Genomic DNA, 8,961 nt, shown 5'->3' with positions numbered 1-8,961 from the left:
AAATATCACTCTAGAGCCCCACTTCCCTACAAGATACAGTCTAACACTTCCTCTGTGAACTGACTCCAGAGTAGCTCTCGGCCTTGGCCCCGACACTAAGCTACCGACCAGCTACTGTGTCTGTTCCCCCTTTGTCGGTGCCTCTGCCTGCTGGATTCCTCTGGCTTCTTAAGGCCCTCCCAGACCTGACCACCTCTGCCCCAACCCCTGAGCTCCCCGAGTTGCCCTTAGCCCAGACCAGGTGTGAGGGCGCTTCTGTGCCTTCCATCTTCCACAGCAGGAGGGTGGCCTACTGCAGACTCAATAAATAGCAGCTGAACTGGCTGAACCTTCCTGCTCACTCCTGCTTCTCCAGGAGGGCGCTCTTAGGGATGGACAGGATGATTTCTGAGTTCCCTGCTAACTCTGAAATCCATTAATGCTGCAGCCTAGGGCTCGCCACTTAGCCATCACTCTGAACCCGACCAACAAAAAAAGGAAAAAAAAATTTTTTTTGTGCTGCTGTACCAGAAAGCCTAAGACATGGCCCAGGGACCCCTGGGGGTCTCCAAAACCCTCTCAGGGAAACTGAGAGGTCAAGATTATTTTCATAGTAAAACTAAGAGGTTATTTGTCTTTTTGCTCTCATTTCCTCACAAGTGTACAGTGGAGTTTTCCAGAACTATATGATAGGTGGATTTGCAACAGGATGAATTTGCAACAGAATGAATGCAGAAACAAATGAGAACCCAGCTGACTTTAAAAAAATAAATAATACCAAAAATAAATAAATAAATAAATACCATTCTTTTCACAAAATTTGCCCGTTTTGGAACATAGAATCATTATTCTTTAAAAAATATGTTAATGTGTAATGAATTCTTATTTTTAATTTAATGCATTTTAAACTTAATCTCAAATACACTCATGTTGCCAATTGTTATGTTCCGTGTAAATAACAACTCCTGGGGTCTTCAATTTTTAATTTGTAAAGGGGTCCTGAGACTCCTCCACCCTCCGCAGAGGACCACATAAAGTCCTTCCTTCTCCAGCTGCCTGTTCTCTCCAATTCTTGCTTCCCTCAGGCCACCAGAGCTGGATGCCCCAGGGTTGGGCCCGGGCCCTGTTCTCTTCTACTTCCAAGGCTTTCCAAAACTGTCTCCCGGGACACCTGGGTGGCTCAGTTGGTTAAGCGGCTGCCTTTGGCTCAGGTCATGATCCCGGGGTCCTGGGATCGAGTCCCACATCGGGCTCCTTGCTCGGCAGGGAGCCTGCTTCTCCCTCTGCCTCTGCCTGCCTCTCTGTCTGCCTGTGCTCGCTCGCTCTCTCTCCCTCTGTCCCTGACAAATAAATAAAATCTTTAAAAAAACAAACAAAAAAAACTGTCTCCCTGGGTATGGCCCCCAAATTTCTGACTCCAGTCCTTGTTTCTCTCCTGAATCGCAGACCCATATCCCCAGCTGCCCCACACAGACATCCCCAGCTCACACATTCACATGGGGCCCATCTCTACCCCTGCTCTTCCACCCCTTCAACTGTACCAGCAACCCTGACCCTCTACCCTTCCTTACTCTCCCCCTCAGCTAGCCACACCAAACCCTACCATCCTCATGCCCTGAACGCTCTCAGATCTACCCTCCTGCCCATTCCTACTGCCACACCTCGGCTCAAACCATCTTCATCTCTCTCCAGCCTGTCTCTGGCCTTCCTGCTGTAACCCAACCCAGGAGCCAGGCTCCTCTCCAGCAGTCTCTTCCCAGCTCAGAATCCAAGAAGGAATGCCACCTCCATGGTGCAGCACAGATGACCAGGCCCAGCCAGCTGGATGTTGTCCTGCCCCCTGTCCAGTCCCAACCCCACCCCCACCCCTAACACCACTGTCCACTCCATCCCCACTGGCCTGACCTGACTTCCCGCTCTGGCACAAGCTGTCCCTGGCCTCCGTTCACCAAAGACCCCCTTCTCAAGCTCAAGGCTCAGCCTCATCATTCCTTCCGTCAGAAAGCTTCCCTGACCACCTCCCTAAGCAGAGGGCCCTCTTCTCCCATCACAGCACATCTCATGCTATATGGTCCCCATTCAGAAAAAAAGAAAAGTCACCATTCAGAATTGCTAGGCTGAGTTCCTGAGTTCCCTCAGGAGGGCGATTGCTTCACTGCTGTATCCCCAGTGCTCAGGGCAGTGCCTGGCCTATCACACTTTAGTCAATACTTAAATGAGTAACTTGAAGGCAAGGCAGCCGTCCCCCTGCGTGCCCAACTCCCCCACCTCCCCACCCAGCCCAGGACTCAGTATACTGAGAGTAGGGCTCTGCTCTGAGCACCCAGAACTGGCTGCCCTGCCCCGCCCTGGCCTGGGAAGTGGCTGCCCAAGCCTCCCTGCTCCCTCCTCCAGTTGTGTTACCATCCCAGAACTTGGCTAACCCCATGCTTCCCCCACCAATGGCCAAGACACGAGGAAACCAACACAACAGGCCCAATGGCTGCCCAGCTGGTCCGAGCTGACCCCGCTGGGGATACCCAGACCAATCCAGGGCACCAGCCACAACAAGAGCAGCAACAAGACATACCATACAGCATCCCAGCGTAAACTGATGGCGTAGAGGGCTCAGGAGTTTTCGGGAGGTCACTGGGCCAAGGAGGGAAGAAGCTGGGGAGGAGCCAGGCTCTTCTGCTATGAAAAAGCTGTCCTGTGGGCCCAGAAGCAAGAGGCTGAGCCCACTGAGATCCCAGAGGGCTGGGCTTTGCACCTGGAAATGGGGGCGGGAGCTTGGGGGGAGCAGCAACCAGGAGCAGGCAGATGGTAAACAAGTAGTAGCCCAGAGGGCACCCCCAACAACTCATTCCATAGAGAGCAAGAGTCCTGGCAGGTCAGGTTAACCAAGAAGGTACAGCCCACACCACAGCCCCAAGAGGCAACAGAAAGCACCTGGATGTCCTCGGAAAGGCCACAGGTCTCTGCTGTCACCCTCCTCTAACCCCCCTGCTCCTTTAGCAGGAAGCCAGGGATCTCCTCTCGAGGTCAGCAAGAGGCAGCGGCTAGAGGAAGACCTGGTCTGACCTCCAAGCCTGCCAGCCTCCTCGGGGCAGCAGAAAGGAGTCGCGGAGCACCAGGTCCCTGGTAAGTACGCAGTGCATGAGACTGCCCAGTAGAGCCCTGAGGATGGAATTCTGCGTACCTCGGAGCATTTTTTGCCAGCACTAAGATGGGAATGGTGCCCCCTGGGACTGTTGCAAACCGGCCGGTAGCCCTGCCCTCTCAACTGCCCCCCTCCCTGCAAGAGAGAGATGGAGACAGAGGGAGCCCTTGCCCCTCTCGTGTGCCTTCCAGGGCTTCACCAGTTCCCTTGCCCCAACAGCCCCTCTGAAGAAAGAACCACATTCCAGCACAAAACAGATAATAAGAGATCAGTTTATGGATAACAGTGTGGGACAGACTGGGAAGGTACCAGGGCCCATAGTGATGAGCTCCCTTGGAACAGACCAACACGAAGACAAGCAGACAGACAGAGGGACAGGAAACAGCCAAATGGCTCAGAGGCCCAGGCCCAGCCTTAGCAGTTATGCCCGGGCTCCAGATCCAGTTCTGCCCTGGAAACCTGGGGCGGGGGGGTGAAAGGGCGGGGATCAACAGGACCCACAAGTGTCTCAGTTCTCATAGGGCTCCCTAATCCTCACCCCCACCCCCCCACCCCTCCCCTTCCTAGCAGGCTGGGACTTTTCACATGTCCTCTATTTCCAGGGCTGAGGAGTGGTTGGACTGGGGATGGGAGGCAGAGGCCTGGGTGGTATGGGGTTAGCAGCAGCACTGGGGGGAATTGGGCCAGGCACCAGGTGCCTGAGGTGGGGCACCGCTCAGCAGGGCCCCTATGTCTGGGGCAGGCCCCCCACCTGCCCACCACACCAACATGGTGCAATAAATAGTTTCAAGTAGTCAGTGTCAGGCAGGAGAGCTGGAGGCTGGTGGGACAGGCAGGGGCTTAGGAGAGAGGCTCCCAGCTGTCCACCAAGTCCTTCCAGCGGGCTCCAGCTCTATCAAGTCCACTGTGTGCACAGGCATGGGGACTTGGACCCATGTCTATGTGGACACTCTGTGCAGGGGCTCAGCCCCTCAGACCAGTGCCAAAGCCTGCTCGGTGGGGCAGAAGCAGGGCAGCATGGTGCCCACAGCGTCCACGATAGCAGCCAGGTGCTCATCCTGTGCCTGGGGCCCACAGAGCTGCATGAAGTCCGCCAGGCGCAACAAGTACTCGAGGTTGTGGCCCGAGAAGCCACGGCAGGCCAGGATCTGTGTTGCAATGGCCTCCTCAGGGGCAGGACCCAGGTAACCAGGATTCTGGGGGGTGGCCACGTAAGCCAATGCCTTGAGTGGTTGGTCAGGGGTATCTTGGGGGTAGAAGGTGACTTCCTTGGTATCATAGCCGCCAAGCACTGCTTCCCGCACATTCAGGTACTTCAGCGCCTCGCTCACCTGCTCACCTCGAACCTGGTATGCCACACCCCAAGTACAGCCCTAGGAGGAAAACACGGACACCATGGTCACCCAAAACAGCTCCTGGCTAATCCCACCTCAGGTCTGTGCTCTATAAGGAAAGTGGGCAGAGGACTGATGAGTCATCTAGTAGCAATAAATTAAGCTCATTCTCCCTTTCTTCACAAGGTTTGACAAGGTGGTCTGGCCCCAGGGCCAAAAGGATTCCTACTCAGAGTGTGTGGTCCGGGAACCAGTGGCATCATCTGTACAATTAGGAGGAGTAAGTCTCAGGCTACCCTCCAATCCTATTAAATCACAATCTGCATTTTAAGGAAATCCTCAGGTGATTCTAGGAGAAGCACTGAGCTAGACCACCTTCCCCCCTGCCAGAGTAGCATCTCATCTAGCCTACAGCCAAGGACCCACGAGCTCTGTCTGCAACCCTCCCTGCTAGGCCCCAAGGAGTGCCTCTCTTGACTCAGGCACTTACCTCATGATCTTCAAGGAGGGTCACCACACGGCCAGGCTGAGGAGGGAAGAAAAATTTTGAAAAAGACAAGTTAGAAATCAGCTGTCACCAGTACCAGAGGAAGAAACCTTATTAACCCTGCTGGTCCAGGCCTCAGTGAGCCCCACTCATCCAGGGCAAGTGGAGAGAGTGATGCATAGCTGCAGGAGAAACATACACAGCAGTGGCCCAAATCGATAACCAGAAATACTCTCCAACATGGTGATCCACAGGATCACAGATTCCAGCCATCACAGGGATCCACTGGGCACTGAAATTAAAGCCACAGCCCCCAGGCTCAGGTCTATACACTTCCCCGACCAGCCCAGACATTCCAGGGCACTGGTGCCCACTACCCTGCCCCCACCCCCTTCAGTCCCCTGGGCATGGTCAAATGCTCACCATCTTGTCGCTGCCCCGATGGAAGGTGTCTCCCTGCCAGAAGCGGCGGCTGTAGCCGCGCACGAAGCCCACACGGCTGTCGCTGTAGGCGAAGTCGGGCCTCCACACCAGGGAGCCGTACCCGAAAATCCACAGTGCTTGGGGCTCGCCGTCATCCCGGGGATGCTGCGCGGGTGGCGACGGGGTTGGCGAGGGGGCTGGTGAGAGGGGCGGCGAGGCGGGCGGGGTGTTCTGGGCTGTGGACTCCTGCTTCATGGTGCCGGGCACAGGGACGGGCCCGGCGGCCTCCGAGGCTGGTCTCCGGCGCGGGCACGGAAGGACCGACGGACGCGCACACCTGGCCTGGCACCGCTCGGTCGCTCCAGCTGCGCGGCCCCTCCGGAGGTGCCTTTTAAACCCTCCGGCCGCACGGGTCTCCGCCCACCGCGCCAGCTGCCGCGGTGATTGGGGCGGGGCAAGTCCCCTTTTGACCAATTACCTTCGTGTTTTTCTTCCCGGTTAACCGCGCCGCCCTCTGAGTGGATAACTGCCCGGCCTGCCCCAGGCCCAGCGCGCCCGGTGATTGGCTCGGCTCCACCTCTGTAGCAAACCTGGCAGGAGTGATGCAACCGCGGGGGAGGTTTCCCCAGCTCTGGCATGCAGCAAGGGCACCTCGGATTGCGTCAGGCGGCGGGCAGTGGACAGTAGGCACGGACGCGGGGACTGGTCGTCCCTCTGGCAGCCCCTCCACGGCCTTGAGGAAGCCTTGAGGAACCAGGATTGGCATGTCCCGGGCGGGTGTCTCCCCACCAGCCCTATCGGTGCACCTGGTCCGCTCACTGCCACCCCAAACAGCATGGACTCATTAACAGGCCCAGTGAAGGGCATGTCCCGAAGGACCTCTCTGGGTGGCGTCAGTGCCGGTTCTGGGGCTCCGCCTGGGAGCACATATTCTAGAGAAGCCGTCGGAGGCACCCTCTGCATTCCGCACAGGTGACTCAAGCTGTTGGCCCGCGTGAGCAAATGGAGAAACTGAGTCACGAGGCTGGCTAAGGTTTCTGCAGAAGCTGCGAGGCTGAGTCAGGCCGGGTGCCGGGAGCTTGCTGGCCTCACGTGAGGGCTACTCCCAGGGCCAGGTGTGGAACCCCTGAGCCCAGGTAGGCTTGGGGTGGAGCCTTTCAGCACGCTTGCATCCACTGCTGTCACTTTGGCAGTGGTGACCAAACCTGCAGAGAGAAGCTGTAAAGTCGGGCCACTTCTCCCCTGAGGCGATGGGTTTAGTTCATAGTTTGGACCTGAAACTTCTCCAACAATGGTTGTGTTCATCCTTAGGCACAGAAATTCGGAAGCTTCCGGGAGCGGCAGGCAAGGCAGCCAAATTAAGGCTCCCAGACAGCTGCGAGCGGCTACCGGGTTTCTCTCTTGGCTACTGGCCTCCTGACCCACGGAAGGTCTGCCGGCCATCTGGGGTTGACCCCCTAAGCAGAGGCAAAGGGCTGCCCCCTGGGTATGTCTCTGGCTGGAAATGGGGAACAGAGACAGGAGAAGACCTGTCTCTGGAACTGCAGAACTGGCTGGGGGAAACAGCTAATGAGGTCCAGGGTGAGCCCTCTGGCAGCCGAAATGGGCAAGATTGCTTCTCACTAGATTCTAAGTAGATTTTTTTTTTTTTAAGATTTTATTTACTTATTTGACAGACAGACACAGGGAGAGAGTGAATACAAGCAGGGGGCATGGGAGAGGGAGAAGCAGGCTTCCCACTGAGCAGAGAGCCTGAGGTGGGGCTCAATCCCAGGACTCTGGGATCATGACCTGAGTGGAAGGCAGACACCTAACGACTGAGCCACCCCGGCGCTCCCTAAGTAGATATTTAAACTAAAAATTATAGGCACACTTAAACTAGTCATTCCAAAAGTGTGTAAGATATATTCTCCAGTAGGAATGTTGCACTACGTGTGTATAGCATGAAGCTAGTTCTTTTAAAACAAAGTAAGTTAGGGGCGCCTGGGTATCTCTGTAGAGTGAGCCAGGTCATGATCTCAGGGTTGTGATATCTAGCCCAGGCCCAGGCTCTGTGCTCAGCGGGAAGTTGGCTTGAGATTCTTTCCCTCTCCCCCTCCCCTTGCACTTGCTCTAAAATAAATAATTTTTCTTAAGATTTCATTTATTTGAGAGAAAGACAGAGACCATGAGTAGGGGAAGGGAGACAGGAAGATGGAGAAGTAGACTCCCTACTGAGCAGGGAGCCTGACTCAAGGCTCCATCCCAGGACCCTGAGATCATGACCTGAGGCTAAGGCAGAGGCTTAACTGAGCCACTCAGGCATCCCCAGAGAACTTTCAATATTAAATGTAAACATTTATGGAAAAGTTTGTTGTTGCTGTTCACAAGGAACATGAATTACTTTCCCTTTTTTTTAAAGATTTTATTTATAGAGATCACAAGTAGGCAGAGAGGCAGGCAGAGAGAGAGAGAGGGGGAAGTAGGCTCCCTGCTGAGCAGAAAGCCTGATGTGGGGCTCGATCCCAGGACCCTGAGATCATGACCCCAGCTGAAGGCAGAGGCTTAATCCACTGAGCCACCCAGGCACCCCATGAATTACTTTTCTAATAGGAAAAAAATACAGGCAAATGGTTGTTTCTGGTCATTTCTCTTTCCCTCCATTCTCCATGTTCACACTCCCCTCTTCTCTACTCTGTATCCTCTCCCCTTTCGTCCATATGAGCATCTCCTGTGCTACTTGCTTTTTTTTTTTTTTAAGATTTTATTTATTTATTTGACAGACAGAGATCACAAGTAGGCAGAGAGGCAGGCAGAGAAAGAGAGAGGGGGAAACAGGCTCCCTGCTGAGCAGAAAGCCTGATGTGGGTCTTGATCCCAGGACCCTGGGATCATGACCCAAGCTGAAGGCAGAGGCTTTAACCCACTGAGCCACACAGGCACCCCTGCTACTTGCTTCTTAAGAAGAACATTCCCCCCCGCTCCATGTACCACCTTTGGGTAGCAGGGTAGGAGGCCAGAAACTGATACCAACACTTTCCTGGAAGCATCTGAATTGACACAAACAATGCTTTGAAAAAGCAGTTTAGGGATATAAATCAGAAGTTATAAGATATCCCTGGCCTTTGACCCAATATTTCCACTCCAGGAAATCATTCAAAATATGGGAAAAGTCATATGCCTAGAGATTTTTCAATGCATTGTTATTTATAATAGCAAAACAAAAGAAGAAAAACATTTAAATATCCAAAAATAGTTCAGTGTGTAAGTAAATTATGCAATCATTCCCCATGGCAGAGAAGTACACACAAAGAGAATAACTTAAATATGCAGCAATAGATGATCAAGTTTTATAAATTTTATATGAATATAAAATTAAAGCTGTGGAGTCATTAGAAACAATTATGTATGCTTATATTTGCTGACACAGAAACCTATCTATGATGCAGAATTCTGTGAAAAAGCAAGTTATATAATAACCTAATATAACTATTTTGAACTTAAAAAGTCTGTATGTGTTTATTTGCATAGAAAAAAATCCACAGGACCATGTAAAAAAGTTCAGTGATTACCTCTGAATAGTAGGACTGTATGAGATTTGCACTTTCCTTTTTTTTTTT

The 8,961-nt window shown here is 53.4% G+C and overlaps 1 protein-coding gene across 1 annotated transcript; it reads right to left on the bottom strand.

Annotated features, from left to right (window-relative positions):
• Window positions 1-3,376: 3,376 nt before the first annotated feature.
• On the bottom strand, window positions 3,377-5,632 carry LOC111140674 (ChaC glutathione specific gamma-glutamylcyclotransferase 1). The gene is made up of 3 exons (XM_022492886.1): window positions 5,363-5,632; window positions 4,943-4,978; window positions 3,377-4,491 (listed from the first exon to the last, which is right to left on the bottom strand). Exons 1-3 carry the CDS (start codon window positions 5,615-5,617, stop codon window positions 4,090-4,092), a joined length of 693 nt encoding a protein of 230 aa, XP_022348594.1. The 5' UTR covers window positions 5,618-5,632; the 3' UTR covers window positions 3,377-4,089.
• Between the last annotated feature and the right edge of the window lie 3,329 nt (window positions 5,633-8,961).

Source organism: Enhydra lutris, unplaced genomic scaffold (assembly GCF_002288905.1).
Source record: "Enhydra lutris kenyoni isolate GAN:26980312 unplaced genomic scaffold, ASM228890v2 scaffoldscaffold4, whole genome shotgun sequence".
In the NCBI taxonomy this organism is placed as follows: Eukaryota; Metazoa; Chordata; class Mammalia; order Carnivora; family Mustelidae; genus Enhydra; species Enhydra lutris.
This window is presented reverse-complemented; position numbering and strand designations above follow the sequence as displayed.

Coding starts and splice junctions, on each gene's coding strand:
- LOC111140674 (XM_022492886.1), bottom strand. CDS start 5,617: ATGAAGCAGGAGTCCACAGCCCAGAACACCCCGCCCGCCTCGCCGCCC. Junction 4,979..5,362: donor ATCGGGGCAGCGACAAGATG/GTGAGCATTTGA, acceptor TTCCCTCCTCAG/CCTGGCCGTGTGGTGACCCT. Junction 4,492..4,942: donor CCCTCCTTGAAGATCATGAG/GTAAGTGCCTGA, acceptor TTTTCCTCCTAG/GGCTGTACTTGGGGTGTGGC.